At 33.4% G+C, this 20,983-nt stretch overlaps 1 protein-coding gene across 2 annotated transcripts in view; it reads left to right on the top strand.

Moving 5' to 3' along the window:
• Nucleotides 1-19,783, top strand: part of METTL15 (methyltransferase 15, mitochondrial 12S rRNA N4-cytidine) — a gene marked incomplete at both ends in the record, with an annotated part of 171,585 nt that extends 151,802 nt beyond the window's left edge. Inside the window, one exon of one of the 2 annotated variants that reach the window (XM_084255672.1) lies at nt 19,248-19,783. In XM_084255672.1, coding sequence (XP_084111798.1) covers nt 19,248-19,693 — 446 coding nt within the window. The remainder of the gene's footprint in view (nt 1-19,247) is intronic. The other variant, XM_084255673.1, reaches the window with a different exon arrangement.
• Nucleotides 19,784-20,983: the final 1,200 nt, after the last annotated feature.

Genomic DNA, 20,983 nt, shown 5'->3' with positions numbered 1-20,983 from the left:
ATAAATATCCTGGCCATTTTGTTTGTCTCTTTATTGATTAAAAATGAAAAAAAGATTATTTATTCCTGTAACCAGTTATTCAGTAGTTTTAGAAATTTTGATTTTAGATATTTACAAGAACTATTTGATAATCACAATCAGTTTTATATACTGCTGGTACTAACATCTTGTTTTTCAGAGTCACATGATATATATCTTATTTAGCTGCTAGATATAAAATGTATTAACTTCACCCCAAAAGTACTGAGAGGACCAACAATGAGCAGCCCCTGTCCCAAAAGTGATAGTTTCAAATATCAAGTTATTTTATTTACATATTGAGAATGTTCTTTGACAAGCATCTGTTTTCATTTTCAAAATGTAAAATGTTCACATTATCCCAAAAGAATACCAAAGAAAGAGAACCCCTGTGTTGATAGGTTAACAAAAATCAAAGATTGTATTTCTAGGGACAGGAAGGAGGTAATGAATGAAAGAATAATTTTGATATTCAAATTGGATTCTAAAATATTAAAATACGACTACATCAGGACAAGCATTTTTCTTTTGAGTATAACATTTTGTTATAATTCTTTCCTTTTGAATGACTTCTTCCTTTTTTCCTACTTTCCTCACATCTCAGTAAATTTTTGTTTATATACATATGCATATATATATGTTAAATTTCATATAGGATATATATCATGTGTGCATGTGTGTGTAATATCTATTTAATATCTTAAAGGTATGTTGGGCATCTAAGCAAAAGAATGCTAAAATAAAATTTTCATAATGAATTCACCGGGAAAGACTTCCTATCCATGCAGTTGTCTTGCTCTTTGAAGGAATGGTTAAGATATCAACAAGTAGAGATAATTGTAGTCAAGGCACTGAGAACCTGAAAACTGAGTCAGTGTGAGAAATGGCTAAAATTAGGGAAAGCATCCCTACTTTAAAAATTTGAAATTATTCCCTGCTATGCCTTTATCTTCCTACCCCTTTTTGTATGTCACATTACAGAACTTCAGTAAAGGTATGGCTGCCAACTTATAGAGGTTGACAAGTTAGCCCCACACATAAACTCTTGACTTAGATTTTGAAAAGTGAATGTTGGCTATATTTAATAATAATGTAAATTATTGTTGAATGGGGAGTTCTCTTGTTTATTATTATTCTATGAACTCTTTTAGAGACAGCACATGTAGCAATGATATGGAAGCTATTGCATTCTTTTTCTTAAAAATAATGTTAACATTTAAGCAAAGTCCATTGGAAAGCATTAGTCTAGAGTCCCCATACTTTAGGTAGTTACCTTATCTCAGAAGTTGAAGCTGAGAATGATATTGTTCTAGCAGGTAGGATTTATAAGCTGTTGACTTCATCTCTGTACTCTTAAATAGAAAATAGACTTTGATAACAGACTCAAATTATCAAGCCAATATGCTATTTTGCTTACCTATTTTTCTTTTTTTAATGTCACAAAACCCTTTTATTGCCTCTCCTTCCTATTGTATCACTGAGTTACAAAACTATAAACTCATTTTGGAATGATACAAAAACCCAGAATCAAATTCCAGTCTTGTTGTTTAGTAGCTGTGTGAACTTGGACAAGTTATATAACCATTTTAATCCTCTTAAGATTGGGATAATAGTTTAACTTTGAAGACCTTTGTGACGATTAGAGATTACTTTTTAGAACTACCCTACCTAGGTTAGTAGTAGGCATATAATAGGCATTTAGCAAAAGGAAATCAAAACAAAGAATTGGCAAAATTGTTGATAAAATCTACTTCACAATTACATGTAAAAATAATTATAATTCATGATAATAAAGTATGATAGTTTATTATAAAATAATTTTCATTTATAAATCATATACAATTTAAGAAATTCAGAAGAAAACTTAAATATCTCTAATACCACTACCACCATAATATATTCTTTATCTATTTGTCTTTATTTACTCTCACATTTTTTGAGTTTCAGTGATTGAATGTATATGATTCTGAATTTTTTTACTTAATATTTTATCATGTTACTTAATTTTTATGCCAATATACTATTTGTCAGTTAGATATACAATAATTTACTTAATCGTATCCTCATTTGTAGATATTTTGATTACTTCTAACAGACTTGTAATAGCCATCTTTATATATATTTATATATATTTCAGGAACTTTGTGGGACATGTACTTCCTTTCTAGGACAATTCCCCTAGAGATTAATGACATACATATGTCTTTAGCACTTGGAACATTATTTTTCAGAATGGATACACATCTTTCTAGGAACCAGAAGTTTCATTGGACATGATCCAAAGCACTACTTCTTGAGAAATTTAGTAGAAAAGAACAGGCAGAAAATAAAAGATGGAGGGTGCAATTTAAAATTGTATTGGATTTGTATGTGATAGGAAAAAAGGAGGTATTTATAATTTATATTTTAATTAAAAATCTATATGCTGTTGGTCCTTGGAGAAAAGTGATCATTCTTTAATTCAGTCAGATTTCTTTTGGTTTTTCAACAAGTATAGTTTTTCTCTGTTATTAAAAAAAAAAAACAAGCCTTCTGGAAGTTTATATTTTCAGTGAGTAGATAAATATTTTTAAAAGATAATTATATGCTGTTGAGAAATGTTCTGGTATAGGTTAAATATGCTACAAGGCCGCAGGGAACTTTACCTTGGAGCTTGAGGATTCATTATGAGTGTGCAGTGACCTCACAAGAAAATAGAGGAACATTGTTTAATACCTTTTGCTGTTACCATTTCCCAATTCTGGCCCAACTCAGACAGTTTACTGCATACTCTATAGACTATTTTTAAAGGATTCAGATAATCTATTTTATTGTGTGTCTTAAATAAGCTAGAATCTCCTGCTTAGTCTTCTGCTTTGCATTTACAGCATCTGGCAAATAGGCCTCAGTACCTCCTTAACGAGTCAATGATTAAATTTAATGTTCACCATCTAAATACTATAGGAATCATGATTCAGTTTCAACTGTCCCATCTGGCTAAGCATTTTAAGATATGGATAATATAGAATTAGTTTTTATTGAATAAAATGTGTGAAAAAATCAATCCATTCCTTTAATTATGAGCCATGTTTCTTATTTCATCTCAGCAGGTAATTTTCCTTGTTACCTTTTTCTCAAGCCTATAACTTGATTTTTTTTCCCTATTGTATGAGGATTTGTAAGCTTCTACCATCCATAGTGAGATCATGTTGTTCTCAGACTTAACCTGGTAGGAGTTGAGGATTATATGAGATTCTGAAGAAGTTTAAGAAGAACCTCACTGTGTAAAGCCGATTTTATCCAGAACCATTCAAGTTCACAGATTTTAATTAACAGTTTGAAATTTGTAATATTACTTGAATTTCAGATGGGTGAGAATTTAACACTATATTAAAGGAACCCAGGCAAAAGGACACGAGTTGCGTCACAGAGACTTATTAAATGTGATAGAAATTCAACAGACGAATGCTGGCAAACAGGTGCAAGAGCTGAATTAATTTTTAAAACCTACCACTCAGGAGGAATTGCAATGCATCCCATTGACAGCCATAGCACGTTGCTAATTTCATTCACAAGTCTAAAAGTCTAAATACATTTGAACATGTGAATGTATTAAATTTTAAAAAAGTGTAAGTAGCATAAGGGTATCCCAAAACTAAAAATGATAATTTCTCTCTGGGACTTCAAGTCATTTATCTAGCCAGAAGCATGCTGTTTTTTTATGAATGAAATCTATCTTAATGCTTTCCCATACAAGTTGTGTTCTATTATTATATGTAGTGCAGACTGTTACTAAGCAAGGTTTTCTCTTACTTTTGAAATATGAAATCCCTTGTGAGTCAGTGGAAAACTGAGTATTCACTATTATAGTTTCCAACTTCTGCTGTCATGCATGAAGGGAGTTCTCAATCAAAGCTTCTGATTGTGCTAAGTAGTAAAATATTCCTAGAGATAACAAAAAATATAATAAAACAGAACCAAATGAATGCAAAGGCTTTTTGGTGATATCATTAAGGGTGGTAAATTATATGCTGAAAACTAAGCGACCTTAGTGTGTTTTCCTCATGAATTTACCTCCTTTGGGGTCTCTGGAACACCTGAGAATTTGTTAGAATCCCTTGATTAGTCTCCACATAAAACTGCACATATACACAAAATCTTAAAATGATTTCAGGGAGTTCATGAATTTTCACATTCAGAATTACTTCTTGGAAGAGTATCTCTTATTCAGTGGGTTTTCCCCTTTGTCACCTGTTGTACACCAGACCCTAGCCATGGCGCTGGGGATATAAAGAAAATAAGAAAAAGTTCTGGGCCTTTTACAGCCTACTAGAGGTTAATAGACAAATAGTACAGAGTGGTAAGTAGTGTGCTAAAATATGTATAAAAAGGTCTTACAAAATCTTTCTGGAGAACATGGCACCTTAGTGAGTATTAAGCATGAGTAGATATAAACTGTTCAAAGAGGGAAAAAACATTCTAGACTGAGAATAAAAGTAAGCACTGCTCTGACATAGCTAAAATTGTGTATTTATAAAAAATACATAGTAAGGTATATGAAAAATCTTTCAAACTTCTCTTTCAACATTTCTCCAAAAGCTTTAAAGAAAGAATAAAAGGAGTTGGTTTTAATTTCCCAAGATTTTAGCCGTCTGAGCCCCTGACTCTTAATTGTACACACACTTGCCCCCTCATTTTGCTTAGTTAAGTATTTGACACTTATCTTTTAGAACATTAAAAACTGTAAAGCTCTCCCTGCCTAGTATTTCAGCAAGAGCCCATTATGTACTGCATTGGATGAGTCTCGAGTCTTAATCAAAAACATGTAATCAGTACCTGCCCAAAAGTCTTTTGATAATGGCAGCAGTGGCAACTGTTTCTTTTTAAAAATTACTATCAAGAAAACTGATGAAAAAAGACAGACAGATGAATACTCTTAATAACCTGAGCTAACAATACGTTATTTTGAATAGACTAAAAGGACAAAAGCCACAGGTATTCATTACCGTTCCCAGGGTAAGAGACCCAGGATAGTTGCTGCCTTCACCAGATGCTCAGTCTTTAGGCTTGACAATGCACATCTCCCAAGGGGATGTGTGGAGAGAAAGCCAAACTCTTGCAACTTGATGCAAAGTGATTTGGGTTCCATTACAACATCTCTCAGTAAAAGGCTATTCAGGCTTATAGTAAAGATTCCACACTAATTTTCCCTCAGAAAATGAGTTTGTTTTATAAAACACCAGACATGGAGTCAGAGTTTCATGGAAATCACTCTAAGCCTTGTGATTTCATCGTAACATCTTAAATTCTAATCAGGAAAAAGGAGATGAAGTAGATTGATGAAAACATTTAAAACTATATAATAAATTTTTAAAAAATGTAATGAACTAATAGTGATCAGCACTTGCCAAAGTTTCTCAGATGAACTAACCAGAAATGTTATGCCTTCCTACTAGGGAAGTTAGGTCTACTCTGTATCATAAAAGGAGGCGCATTGGCATGGCCTACATATTTAAAAGGCTTGAATTTCTATATGACTATTTATAATCCCTATGAACTTGCAAAGAGATATTTAACCCCTCAGTTTTTTCACCTTTAATTGGAATTAAGGACACCTACTCAGAATATAGGGGTTTAAAGACATAATTAAAATATGTGCCAAGTGATTAATATAAAATTTGGTTTTGGTATTTTGCCTATTGTGTTAGAAAAAAAATTCTATGGAATCAATAGTTGTTACTAAAAATTTTTATGTTCTTATTTCAAAAATTTAGAAATGTCAGGGTAAACAAAGACAAACAGTAATCTTCAGAGCTTTCCATGCTTATGGGCATGTGGATCCTTAAAAGAGGAGTACAGTATACTCTCAGACCTATTTGGTGATTGACACATCAATGTTTGCTTGGGAGTTATAAGTGCTATGATTCGCAAGATCAATATTCTGTAGAATAGTAGTTAGGAAAATACTATGGCTTTATGAGGTCAAGGTTCTTTTTTGTTTTCTTTGCTCCCATATTAATATGTCTAATCCTTTATAGCACTATTTCTACCATTTTGATGTTAATCTCCTCATTGGGTTTGAATTTCTTTAGGACAGGGACTATCCTCATAATTGTTTTAACCCCTGTTGTTTACCACATTGTATCTAATAGATATTGGCTAAATGAATGAATGGTATATTATTCAGGATGTAATTACTAAATTTTGCCAAATATTGCTGATGCTAGTTTTAATCTAAACAATTTCTAGTATCCTTGGATTTTTTTCTTCATAGACATATGATAGTTTGTATATAAATCTATAAGTATATGCATATATTACTTATAAAGGGATGATCCGTACAGTGATCTTTGACTTACTTTGTTTACTTGTGTTTTAAAGACATTTTCAAATTTATAGATGCATAGAATTCATTGTTTATTTAGCAAATGTTTATAATGATATGCACAGAACCAACTAACTGTGAATACAATGATAATTAAGAAAGGCAGTCTCCACACTGATGGGGCTCCTGTTGCCACAGCAATACTTAGTGTTTTCTATTTTTTTATCACACACACCCCGAAAAAAATGCTTCAGTAAACATGTGAATTGTACATTTTAAATTTCTGCAAGTCATAAAAACCTCTGCAAAGTACAAAGACAGTCACAATCTGGAGAAAATATTCATAACTCTGAGAGTGTGCAGCCAAGGCGTACTCAGACCCCAAACTGTTAGGCAGTGCATACTTTAAAAGGGGTCCCAATCATCCATGAATACATTGGCAAAGGAAATAGGTTCTTAGATATGAAAGATTTTTAATAGAATTGGTATGCATAGAACGAAAGAGAGAGAAGAAAGAGTTTCAAATAAATTTCCTAATGAAACTGAAAAAATTCCCATCCCCTAATGAGGAAATGCGCAACCAGTCTTAGCCTAAAATGTGGCAGGTGAAGCCCAAAAGCTTCCCACAAGTCTACAGTATCTTCTGGCTGGGAACTACAAGAAACAGGTTAGGCAGATCCCAGAGAACTGGGGCAGAAGGAGAGATTCAAAATTCAAAATGTACCATATAGTCTACACTGAGGTCAAGTTATCAACTGCCATTGTTTCTGTCGGGACCAGGAGCAGCCTCTCACGTGTCTCAGCCGTGTCTATTCCAGGAGTCTCTCTTCCACATGTCTCTCCTTTGTCCTTCATTCCATTTCCATTTATGAATCCACCTTGCTCTTTCCTAGCAGACCACTTTTCAGTAAGTCTGATTCATGATATACTGAGAATAATAATCCCAGTTATTGGAGAACTTGTTGGAGTGGAGTTGGGGGTGGAGTGGGTAGTGTTTGTTTAGGACACCATCTACTGGCTCAGAGTTGGTCCTCATGGTTCCTCTTGACAACTGTAAGTGAATCTGTGATAGTATATCTGTAAGATTTGATTATATATACCTGTTTAAATTTAGATCAATACTTATAAATTTACTCCCTATATGATTATGCCAATTTACCTTTATCAATAGTATATGAGAATCCATCTCCCCACATCTTAACTAGAAATGTATTCTTTTTATGTCCACTAGTCTAATATTACATAAATGATAACTTGCAGTTGTTTTACTTTGAATTTCTTTGTCAATTAGTTGATTTGGGCATGTTTTCAAATCTAATGGCCATTTGATTTCAGCTATGGATTGCTTGAATAAACCCTTTGTCCATGTTCTTAATGTAATGTTGCTTTTTTTTTTTTTTTTGACCATATTGACTTGGAAAACCTATTTATAAAATAAGGATATTAATTCTTTGTTTTTGATGTATAGTGGCAAATTTTTTCCTGGATTGTGACTGTTTTTCACTTTACTAATTTTTTCTGTGATATAGAAATTTAACACATATATAGACTTTTTCATGTCCTTTAGGTTTTGTCAAGTTTAGGAAGACTTTCCACACTTCAAAATTATAGGTGTAATTAACATTTTTATGTATATTTCTTGTTTTATTTCTCACTTTTAAATATTTAATCCACAGGAAATTTAGTATGGTATGAAATGGGGATCTTATTTCATTTTTTAAAAACTACATAGCCAATTGTCCTTTTTATTAAATGGTCCATTCTTTCCCTACTCATTAGAAATATCACTTAAATCATATATTACATTTTCTATATACAAATAGATTTATTTTTGGATTGTGTTCCATTGATGTATTTCTCTATTTCTCTGCCAATGCCATATTATTTTAATTACTGACTATTGCTTTCCCCCCCTACTATGTTTTGTTACCAGGTGGGGCCAGTCCACCTCCCCCAACTGTTACCTTTTTATTCAAAATTTTTTGGTATTCTCATTCACGTATTATTCCAAATTAAATTTAGAAACATTCAACAAATAATAAATATTGTGATTGTAATTGCAGTAAATGTCTAAACTGATTGGATAAAACTTACATCACCATAGAATCAAAGCAATTCACCCAGGGAACATAGTATTTCCATTAATATTTTACATGTTCTTCATTAAAGTTTAATAGTTGTCATCACCTAAGTCATATTCAGACTATTTGTAAGTACTTTGTTTATACATATTATACACTTTAGTCATCCTAATGGGAAAGCATAGGAAATAACAATATTATATTAAGGCAACATGGTGTAATAGAAGTGGTGCTGAACTTTAGAAAGGAAAAACAGGTTTTGGTGATCATATCTTTGACTTTTTTCAATAGTTATTTGATGTGGGACAGTAACACAACTTCTGAGTTTATTTCCTCACTAGAAGATAATAACACTTCACAGGATTATTGTGAACATCAAATATATAAAATGTTTAGGAGCACCTACTACATACTTGCCATGAAGTAGTTACTTTACGAATGTCATTCACACTTTTTTTTTTTTTATTTCTTTAGTAAATGCTATATAACTCTTGGGTAGAATCTAGGAGGAGTGACATTAAGATTTTACTTCACATACAACTGATTTTTCTTTTCCTTTTGTTTTTTTTTTCTTTAACGTGACTATAACTTTAAAATACAACCAATCATATTTAACACACCAGCTTGTTCTTTGTGCAAAAATTTACAGAGATAAACAAATCTCTACTTTCATTGAGTAGATATCCTCATGTAGGAATACAGATGGTAAACCAATACATATTTGTGTTCCTAATAAGATATTATAAAAAATAATAATAAAACAATGTAAGTAGATACATTGAGTATGTATCCTAATGTAGGAATACAGATGGTAAACCAAGATATATTTGTTCCTGATATTCTAAAAAATAATAAAGCAATGTAAATAGACTCTATTGAAAAATGTTGTTTTCCCTTGAGTTAGCCTACCTTTCCAATTTAGTCACTTTTGATAGACACCCTGAAGTAGTAGTGAGTAGGCCAGCTAGATATATGAAGATAGATATTCTATGTAAAGGCTAAAGAACCTAGACAGGATCATACCATCATACCATCTTGTTCATTCAAGAGTTCAAGGTCAGGAGATGAGGTAACGGAAATGGGGGCGGTGGGAAGCAGAAGTTGCATGTTTCATAGACATTTGGTCAAGTTAAGAGATTCAGTTTCTGTTTTGTGTACTGGAAAACACTGGAGGTATTGAACAGTGAGTGACATGATCTAATTTTTGTTTGAAAAGGATTGTTACAATGGATATGTAGAGAAGATGATGATGGCTTAGACTTGAGAGATAGCAGTGGAATTGGTGAGAAGGTATGGATTCTGGATATATTCTAGAGTTAGAGTCACCAGAATTTGCTGGTGTAAGAGAAAGAAAAGAATAAAGATATAAAACTGTTAGAAACTTATAAAGCACCACCATCAAACCTGATCTGGTGTGTGAAAACAGAGTGCCCCAATGAGGCAGAGGTCTAGTGATTTTTTTGAACAACTAGGGTCAGTCTTGTATGCCATGAATTTTCCCAGCATTACTGTGAGAGATAAGTGCCAAGTATTGTCTCAAAATTATGTTGAACTTGAATTAGAACTTGTTATCCCACAGTGGATTTAGTGTATATTTACTTTTCCATGTACATTTTTTATGCATACTTAATTTGAAAACATCCTGGTGCTGAATGTATTAGCCTTCAGTTTCCTTTTGTAGTCAGTTTTACTGTTGTAATTTTTGCCACTTTAAAGTATTAGGAGGAAAACAGTTCTGTTTTGAACAAGAAAGAAGTCTTGTGGTTTAGAATTTAATAATAGGAGTTAAGTAAGATAAAGTTTACATAAAATCTCAACTGTATTGTACTTTAATCTTTGGGGGAAAATTAAACTGATTTAACTGAACATATTGATGAATTTTTTTAATACAAATTTCCATATCTTACATTCTCATGTCTCATTTTATTCTGTAAAACATATGTGAAATAGTAAGATTTCCCTTGCATATTTGCTCATTTCACGTAATAAAGACTTAGAAGCTTGCAATTCCTGAGTATAAAATTATTTTCAGGTGCTTCAAGCTTGTGTCAATGATGACTCATTAAGGACATTCCCAGTAGTATCAGATATCATTAAATATATGCAAATAATTATATTAAGACAGTGAAACTGCTAGTGAATTTGAGAATTCAATTGCCTTATTAAAATCATAATTTGACACCTACATTCACATTATTGCCTAAATAGTAACATATAGGATAAGATCTATTTCATGACATTATTTTAAAATTCTATTCATAAGGTTTTCTTCAACTTTTCATTTAATCACTAGCTGATGTGACTATTATGTTCTTAATATATCCATCCAATGATGTGAATGAAACTATTTGTAGTAATGGTCGTGGATTTGTTTTCATTTATCCATTATTTTAAATTCATTATTCATTATCTTTTAGCAGACATATTCTGAGTGTTTACTATAATAGGTTTTTATCTTGGCTACTGTGAAACTTTAGTGATTCCTGTATTATAAACTCCTGATACTGATTCAATAGGTCTGTGCGGGGGCCAGGCTTTCTTATTTTTCAAGAGCTTCACAGGTAACTCTAATGTGCAGTTAGAATTAGAATCACGAGCTTCTGTGTTAAGCAGGAGGAATAAGAGAGCAAACAGGAAAGTGAGTGAAGCAGACAAGTAAACGAGTCATTAGACTAGGTTGTGTAAGTGCATCACTCAGGGTGAGCACACTTCCTCTTGGTGTTAACTAAAGTCCATTGAAGAGCTACAAGACACAAAAGGAAATTTTTCATTCACTAAATCACCAAAATTGTGATTCAGTCCATATTTTGTCTTACCAACTCTATGCCTTAATGAAATTAAGCATTAGCCATATGAGATTCTGTGATTAAACTCAGGAAATAGAAAAACAGAGACAAGTTTCTATTTCTGATAACAGGATATGGAGATGAGAAAGAGGTGACAAAGGATTACAAAACAATGAGCTCCTCAAGGACAGGAACTAGGCCTAAGGAGTATTTCTTTTCCTTTAGCCTAATTCAGAGTCCAGCACTTGGGTAGACATTGAATCTGGTTTAGGTTTTAAATCTTTTTTTCTGCTCACTTGTAGGCAGATGTTCCTGCCTAGTCTCTGTACCAAAAGAACTCTGGCCCTTGCTTTCTTTCAGTGGTGGCTTTCAGAAGGAAACCCGTTTTTGCCACCCCAAAGATTTAGGACATTTATTGATTGTCTCAAACCCTCTAATTCAGACAAAGAACCATGTTTAATCCTAACAGTAGGAGTTTCTTCTCTTGTCTGTACCACTTCCAGTTAATGTTTTGTTTCTACTATTTTAATTCCTAATACCATATGCTGTTTTATATTCTTTTTTTAAACTTCATTTTATGCAATCTGCATTGTCAGCCTTTCCTCTTATTAATTACAGTTATAAAAATGACTGTATAAAGGAAAGGTAACCTAGAAATCAAATCTGTCTAAGGAAAACGTGTGCCTTTAATCCCTAGAGCATCACCAAAAAATACACAAAACACATTGTCTGTTACAGTGTTATTTCCTGATCCCTTCAGATGTGACTTGAGGTTGACAGGACCACAGCTAGGAATCCTTTTCAGGAAATTCATTGGACATTATTCTGTTTTGAATTCTCCAAATGAAAGTGAGAAAGCCCCAGAAGAAAAGCTTCAAAGAATGGAGTTACCCTACTCTCCTCAGCACCATCCATTCCTTAAATGTACATGAAAACACATGTCTTATTTTTCCATGACTTTGTAACAGTGACAAAGCCTAGTTAGATTTTATAAAGAAAAGGTTTTCTGATCACAGTGACTAGTATCAATTTTTCAGCTGTGGATTTATATAGTATAGATGTAATTAATATGAATATGAATTATATGAACTTAATGTTATATAATAAGAAATATCATGTCACATGAATTAATATTGTTTAAATTACAATTAGTATGGTGACTCAGATATTATTCTAACAATTCCTATTTTTATTAGTTTTTTAAAACATATTCAGTGACAATATTAAGCAAATATTTTTAAATTCTTTGCCTTTCTATTATGTCATGAATTTAGTTACTGTATAGCCAGGCATGGCTAATTTAGTGCTATGTTTAAAAATCACATTCTCAGAGGTGTTTTTCAAATAGAGGTTCTATGATAAAATGTCAAAAAAGCTAAATAATTGTCATATTGAACACTGTTAATTTCTATTAATTTTAGAGATGTTAAGAAAAAATTTTAAGCACAAACAAAAATACCTGAAGATTTAAAAAAAAGTGTGATTTATTGATTCATGTACTCTTGTTTACCTCATGTTTTACATTAATGTGTACATTGAATGTTGATTTTATAGTTTTTATTTTTATTTGATACTTTACTTTTGAAAAAAATAGCACTAATTATACAAGTTTTATATCAAGGGGTCTTCGGGATGGCTTTCCTAAAGCATCTTCTAAATCTGATTTCTAAAATATGAAGAACTGTATATTTTTTCATATTGTTTGAATATTTTGAAATACACCCTGAGTCCCTGAAACTCTTTGTCTGGAAAAAGAAGAAATTTAATAGCAAACAGTAAAAAAGGGACCTTCCTCTTCAGCTTTGATTTTGACTTTTTGTTTTTGAAGGAACTTGTTAGAAAATAAATTTCCTAGTGACTAACATTTTCTAGCCTTTCAGCAAAGTAGTTTTTGTAAAGGAAAGAGTGAGTCCATAATACTGACTTCATTAACTTTAGACAGTCAAGTTCTCCGCTCCCTAGTTTGTGTAACATATTTTTTCTCCCCATCTTTCATCCATTTCCATAAGAAGATTAATCAGGTATGTTCCAATGTACTTTGCTATGGGACCTATAAATTACTAGTATGTGAACTAAGGTGCCAGCATTGTATAATCTACTTTGCTATAAGAAGCATGGTAAAGGGACTCAAATGCCCGGGTTGCAGTCACGCTCTTTGTTCATCAGAAATCTGGACTGCAAAGATTACTTCTCTGTGGCATAAAATTCTCTAGGAACAGTCTCCTAAAGTAAACAAAAATTCCTGTATAAATTCACTGAGCATTATACTTTTATATCATGTTTGGCCCATTGGATAAGCCTAAAGAAGAGTATTGATTTATTTTAAAATAAACATTTCCTGTTCATCCCTCTTTTCAAAAGCTATATGGGGCATGTTTGGTGTGTGTGTTTTAAAATATTATACAAATAGTATCATGTGTTTCACTTTCTAACTTGCTTCTTTCACATATTCTATATACAAGTATCTTATCAGATATGTAATTTGCAATTTTCCCCCTCTTGAGGTTGTCTTTTCTCTCTCTCTCTCTCTCTATTTTTAGATTTATTTATTTATACAAGCACTGGGTACAGTCAGAAGCATGGGAGGGTGAGAGAATCCACCAGAACCAGAGGGGAGAGCAGAGCAGGCGGACTGAGGAAGTACACTGCTGAGGGGAGCAGTGGGCAGCAGGAGAGGTCTGTGTGCCATGTGGTACCCTCGCCAGCGGCAGGGGATCCAACTGGCACTACAGAGGCAGCGGGCAGCTTTGCAGCCCAGCGCTCAATCGCTGCACTGCAGGGGAGGCCCTCTTTCTTTCTTTCTTTTTTTTTTTAAGATATATTTATTTATGAATACAAGAGCTGGGGTACAGGCCAGAGATGCGGGGAATGAGAGGATTCACCAGAGACAGAGTGGAGAACAGAACAGGTAGATTGACTGAAATACACTGCAGAGGGGAGCAGTGGGTGAGACAGGAGAGGTCTGCTCACCATGTGGTTGCTCCCTGGCTGGCTGGGGATTGAACTCCTGCTGCAGAGGCTTTGGATTGCTTTATAGTGAGGTGTGGTGCTTAACCCCTTGTGCCACCAGGGAGGCCTATCTTTTCTCTTTCTTTCTGGGTCCTTTGAATGACAAAGGTTTTTAATTTTGATGAAGTCCAACATAATCTAATTTTGTTGTTTGTTTGGTCTCATACTCAAGAATCTTTCCATAAATTAAGTCTTGAGAATTTATGCCTGTGTTTTCTTTTAACAGTTTTGTAGTTTTAACTTTTAAATTTAGGTCTTTGTTTCATTTTGAGTTTTGCATATGATTTACAGATCCAACTCCAGTTTTTATATGTGGGTATCTTGTGTCCCATCATCATTTGTTTAAATAACTACCCTTTCCCCATTTAATGATCTTGGTATTCTTTTAAAAAATCAGTTAATTGTACATACATGCATTTATGTCTGGCCTCTCAATTGCATTTCACTGAGCTTTAAGTTTATTGTTAGGGCAGTACCACACTGGCTCAGTTACTGTTTCTTTGCAGTAAGTTTTTAAGTCCTTAAATGTCAGTCCTCCTACTTCATTCTGTTGGGGTTTTGTTATTGCTATTGTTGTTTACAGCATCAGTTTGACTGCTCTGGATCTCTTATAATTCCATGTGAATTTTAAAATTAACTTGTCCATTTATATCAATAATGTCAGCTGGATGTGATAAGGATTGCGATGTATGTTAGATCAGTTTAGGGAGTATTGCCATTTTAAATAGTGACTTTCAAAAACTTTTGGGAGCTTTCATAGCATGTTTTGTACTTTTGTTAATGTTATTCCTTAATATTTAATTAATTTTGATGCTATTGTGCATGGAAATGTTTTCTTAATTCCAGTTTTAAATTGTTCATTGTTAGAGAAACACCTGATTTTTTCATTTTTATTTATATTTTTAAATCATTGTTAATTTGAAACAATATTTGCTTCCCCCACCCCTCAGGTGTAGTCCTCATAGAGTTTCCTTCACCAATGCACTGTGCACCATCACCTCAGTCCCCTGTGCACCTCCTTCCCTCCCTCCCATCCCTCTCCCTCCTCCTCCCCTGCAGTGTGTCTGTCATTTATAATTGTCCATTTTTGCTTTGTTGTGTTTTGTACTGTTATTATTTTTTTACACTGATGTCTTATTTGGTTTCCCTATATCCTGCTGTAAGTGAAACCATCCGATATTTTCTTTTTTCCTTCTGGCTTAATTCACTGAGCATAATTCCTTCTACTTCCATCTATGCTGCTGCAAATGGCATGAGTTTATCTTTTTTTGATTGCTAAATAATATTCCTTTGTGTATATATGCCACATCTTCTTGATCCAGTTATCTATTTTTGGGCATTTGGGTTGTTTCCAGGTTCTACCTAATGTAAATAGTGCTGCAATAAACATAGGGGTACAGGTGTTCTTTTGAATCAATGTTTTTGTGTCCTTTGGGTAGGTCCCTATTAGAATTGCTGGGTCGTATGGCAACTCCAAATTTAATAGATTGAGGAACCTCCAGACAGCTTTCCATAGTGGTTGGAACAGTTTGCACTCCCACCAGCAATTTAGGAGAGTTCCTTTTTCACCGCACCCTCACCAACATTTGTTGTTGCTTGTTTTTTGATATGTGCCACTCTTACTGGTGTAAGGTGGTATTTCAATGTGGTTTTAATTTGCATTTCCCTGATTATAAGGGATGCTGAACATTTTTTTAAATGTCTTTTAAGTTCTTCTGCCCATTTCTTGACTGGATTGTGTATTTTGTTTTGGTTGAGCTATGTGAGTTCTTTGTATATCTTTAGGGTCAGTCTCTTATCAGTTGATAGCGGTGCAAAGATTTTTTTCCCAATCAGTGGGGTGTCTCTCTGTTTTGGTTAATGTCTCTTTTGCTGTGCAGAAGCTTTTCAGTTTGATGTAATCCCAGGAAACACCTGATTTTTTTGTGTTGGTTTTGTGGCCTGTTGCTTTCCCAAATTTGTTTTAAAAATCTTGTATGCTTATGTATGCATAATCTTTAGTATTTCTACGTATAAGATTACGTTCTCTGTGAACAAGATAAGTTTACTCCTTAATTGCTCTAACTAAAAATTACAGTACCATGTTGAATAAAAATGCTAAAAGTAATCTTCATTGTTCTAGTTACTGATATTTGAAGCAGACCTCTCAGTCTTTTCATTGATTATGATGTTAATGGTGTGTTTTTATATGTGGCCTTTATTATTTTGAGGTATTTTTTTTCTTCTCTTCCTAGTTTGTTGGGTGATTTTATCATGAGAGGATATTGAATATTGTCAAGTGCTTTTTCTGATCACTTGAGATAATCATGCATGGTGTTTTTCTTCCTCCTGTTAATGTGATAAATTATATCAACAGCTTTTACTTATTGAGCTATCTATGCATTCTAGGAATGAATCCCAATTGGTCATGGTTATAATATGCTTTTAACATGTTTTTAATCCTTTTAATATGCTGCTGAATTGGTTTTCTATTATTTTGTTCAAGATTTTTATATTAATATTCGTAAGAAATATTGGTCTGTAATTTTCTTGTAAAGATTTTGATTTTAGTTTCAGGGTAAAACTGGCCTTATACAATATTTTGTGAAGTGTTTCACTCTTAAGTTTTTTGAAGGTTTGTGAACTACTGTTATTAATTCTTTGAATGTTTGGCAGAATTCAGTAGTAAAGCCATCTGGATCTGGACTTTTCTTTCATTTTGATTACCAATTTAACCCTTAAGTTGTCATACAATAGGTCTATTCAGATTGTCCATTTCTTCTTGAATCAAGTACAGTAGTTTATGTTTTTCTAGGATTTACCAGTTCTAGCAGATATGTAGCAGTATTTCATTTTGGTTTTCATTTGCATTTCCATGACACATAATGATGTAGAACATCTTTACAAAATATCTGATCAATTTTTTGTCCATTTTTCAAATAGATTCTTTACCTTATAAGTTGTGAGATTTTTCTGTATAGTCTGAATAAGAGAGATTTATTTATACATATACATTTAATGGTTTTAGTATTTCCCTTAAGTCTGATTTTTTTTGAATTAACTTTTATGGACACTGTGCAGTAGAGTTCATCTTCTTTTCTATAGATATTATGTACATTGAAAATACTGTTCTTTCTTCATTGTCACTGACAGTTTGGCCTAAAACTAATTGCTTATGTAAATGTAGGATTTTTTCTGATATGTCAAAATTTGGGGAACTATGTTATTTGGTGTCCAAATATTTATAATTATTATCTCCCTGCTGTGGTGACTTTTTTTCTCAGTAGGAAATGTTGCTCTTTAGGTCTAGTAATTTTCTTTTTTAAAGTTCAGCTTGTGGGCCTCCCCGGTGGCGCAGCGGTTGAGCGCTGGGTTGCGAAGCTGCCCGCGGCCTCTGCAGCGCCGGTTAGATCCCCGGCTGCTCCCCGGCCACCGGAGGAGGGTCCCGCATGGCGCGCAGACCTCTTCTGCCGCCCGCTGCTCCCCTCGGCAGTGTACTTCGGTCCTTCTGCCTGCTCTGCTCCCCGTTCTGGCTCTGGTGAATTCTCTCACCCTCCCGCGCCCTCCCGCGCTTCTGACTGTACCCAGTGCATGTATAAATAAAACAAACAAACAAACAAATAAATAAAAATAATTAAAGTTCAGCTAGTCCTGTACTAATTAAAGTTATTAATTAATATAGTCTCCCCATTTTTATATTTATTTACTGTTTATAGAGTATATGTTATCACAACCTTACCTTACTTTTATTTCTGTTTGTTATATTTAAAGTTTATTTCTGTTGATAATGTATGGTTAAGTCTTGCTGGTTTTTGGTCAGATAATCTGTCTTTTTATTGGAGCATTTAATGTATTTATTGTAATTATTGATACACTTGGATTTATTGTGTGCCACTTTACTATTTGTCTTAGTCTCTCTCTCTCTCTTTTTTTTAATTGATTTATTTATACAAGAACTGGGGTACAGGCCAGCGGCAAGGGAGGGTGAGAGAATTCACCAGAGACAGAGTGGGCAGCAGAATAGTTAGATGACTGAAAACACTGATAAGGGGAGCAACGGGCAAGACAGGAGAGGTCTGCTGTGCCATGTGGGTATCTCCCTGGCTGGCCAGGAATCAAACCCATGCTCCAGAGGCTGCGGACAGCTTCACAGTGCTGCACTCAACCCTCTGCGCCACCAGGGAGGCCCTATCTTAGTCTCTTTTTGTCTTTTTTGGTGTTGAACAATATTTTTGTTGGTTATTTTACTTCTTTATTAGGTTTATTTTTAGTAATTGCTCTAGGAAACTTTAACTTTTTGTAAAATAGTCTGTTTACACATTCTCATCCTTTGTGCTATTGTATCATATATAATGCATATCTATATATATTTTATAAACCTAAGAATACCATTTAAGTTTGTTTAAAAAGTCCTGTCTTAAATTAAGAAAATAATAAATGTGTATAAATATATCTATACCTATCAATCTACCTACCTACCTAGCTATTCTTTTATCTATTCATTCTTTTCTGTCTATCCAATTTTTCACTTAGTGTTATTTATTTCAGTTTCCCTTATCATTCCTTAAATGCAAATCTATTTGCTGTTAATTCTTTCACTCTTAACATCTTGGAAGACAATTTTTTTTCATTTATATTTGAATGATAATTCATTTCTACTGTAGCTTGATTTGTTATGTCTGTATTTTGCTGCCTCAAGAGTTTTCTCATTGTCTTTGCCTTTTTTTCTTTGGGGCTCAGGAAACCTTTGATAGCTATGAGTTAATGATTTTCACCAAAGTTGGGAAGTTTTTCATAATTCTTCAAATATTTATCTACTCTTTTCTCTTTCCCTGTACCTTGTTTGACTCCAGTTACCCTTATGAGCTCTAGAAGATGTTTCTAACACAACGTTGGGAACATGCTTAGAAATAAAAGGAAGAAGTATGATTGAAATACTACAATTTTATAAATAAAGTTTGGTCTTTAAATATACACATACACAGACACACACACAACAAACTGGATTTACAATGGAAAATAGTAATGTTACCTGTGGTCTTTTCCTGTTTTTACAAAATTTGTTTGTAGGTGCATTTCCTCCCTCTGCTATTTATGCACGAAAAGACTTGCTACAGAGATCTACCCATATTGCTACCAAGACTTTCCAAGCTTTACGTATATTTGTGAACAATGAACTCAATGAGCTCTACACAGGACTGAAGACAGCTCAGAAGTTTCTGAAACCTGGTGGTCGTCTTGTAGTCCTCTCCTTCCACTCCCTGGAGGATCGCATTGTCAAACGTTTCTTGCTTGGGATAAGCATGACTGAAAGGTTTAACCTAAGTGCTAGGCAGAAGGTGATACAAAAATCACAACTGGATTCACATCATGAAGACAAGGAAGAGTTCTCTAAGGGAAGGGGCCCTTTAATGTGGGAATTGATACACAAGAAGGTACTTACTCCAAATGATCAGGATGTACAGGATAATCCCAGAGGGCGTTCAGCCAAACTTAGAGCAGCTATCAAATTATGAGAAAGAAAGTTTTAGTCATCTGATCCTTCAAGTTGACCCTCACATTTCTCACAGTTTTTTTTTTCATGTATGTTCCTGAAAACTTAATATGAAAGTGTGTGGGACATACATAGATATGTACTATATGTGTTTGGAAATTTTGTATTTAGCATTTTTTTCTCAAAAAGAAATTTCACAAAGTTCAACTCAAGGTCAACAGGATGTCAAAACTGGAAAAATATGTTTATCTTAGCATTATATGTGACTTTTGAAGTGCAGTCCTTTTTCTAGCCAGGAAATTAAAAAATGTACTATTTATATTTATCTAAATATGTAAATTTAGGCTGTCAAAAAAGAGAGATTATAATCATATTTGTGTGTCCTAAATTCTGAGTTAAGATATTCAGACTGGCAACAGATTTTCTGTTGCTTAGATAATTAATAATGATCATGGAATGAATTTTAGTTTTCCTACTTGGGAATAAATAATTACTACTGTAGTTTTCTTGAGTATAGGTATTATGTAAATTTTAAATTTTCAAGTGTCATTTTAAAAATTCATCATACTGACAAATTTCATTGTTTTAAAGGGATTGTTCAATATGATAGGTGCCATGTTTCCATATATTACACATGTAATATATGCAATAACATGTAGAATTCCTCTAACAGTGCTCATAAAATATTTCACAAAACTTATTATTTAAGTTGATTTGTGTTTAATAATAGTTCAGATGCCTTTGATAAATAATATTATCTCTTATGATTTGAATCCTACATTTTTTAATTGAGGTATTCAACCTAAAGCAACCATTTCTGTTTGAAATAAAAAACTATATGCTATAGAAACTCCGTGGTGGCCTAGGATTAAGTCTCAGTGCTATCACCACAAAGTCCCACCATGGCCACCTGAGTTCGATCCCAGCCAGGGAGCTTATCACTTAGGGTGCAGCAGACCTCCCCTGTCTCACCCACTGCTCTCTTCAACACTGTATTTTAGTAAATCCACCAGTTCTGCTCCCCACTCTGTCTCTGGTGAATCCTCTTACCCCTGTACCTCTGGCCTTTCTGTGCAAAAATAAATCTAAAAAAAATCTTTTAAAAAACTATATGATATATTCAAGATATTAAAAACATTGTACACCTAATGTTTTTACATAAAGATAATGACTGTAGTTGTGAAAAGTTAATCAAGAAAAGTACACTTGGTAGACGGTTCTTTAACAAATGGGTGAGATTGATTCATAATTCACATATTAACTTTTTATACATAAATATGCACTTCTAATTTACTCAGGTGTTTGACAAGTA

Source organism: Talpa europaea (assembly GCF_964194135.1).
Source record: "Talpa europaea genome assembly, chromosome: 1".
Taxonomy (NCBI): domain Eukaryota; kingdom Metazoa; phylum Chordata; class Mammalia; order Eulipotyphla; family Talpidae; genus Talpa; species Talpa europaea.
The sequence above is the reverse complement of the archived record's forward strand: the minus strand, read 5'-3'. Positions and strand labels throughout refer to the sequence as shown.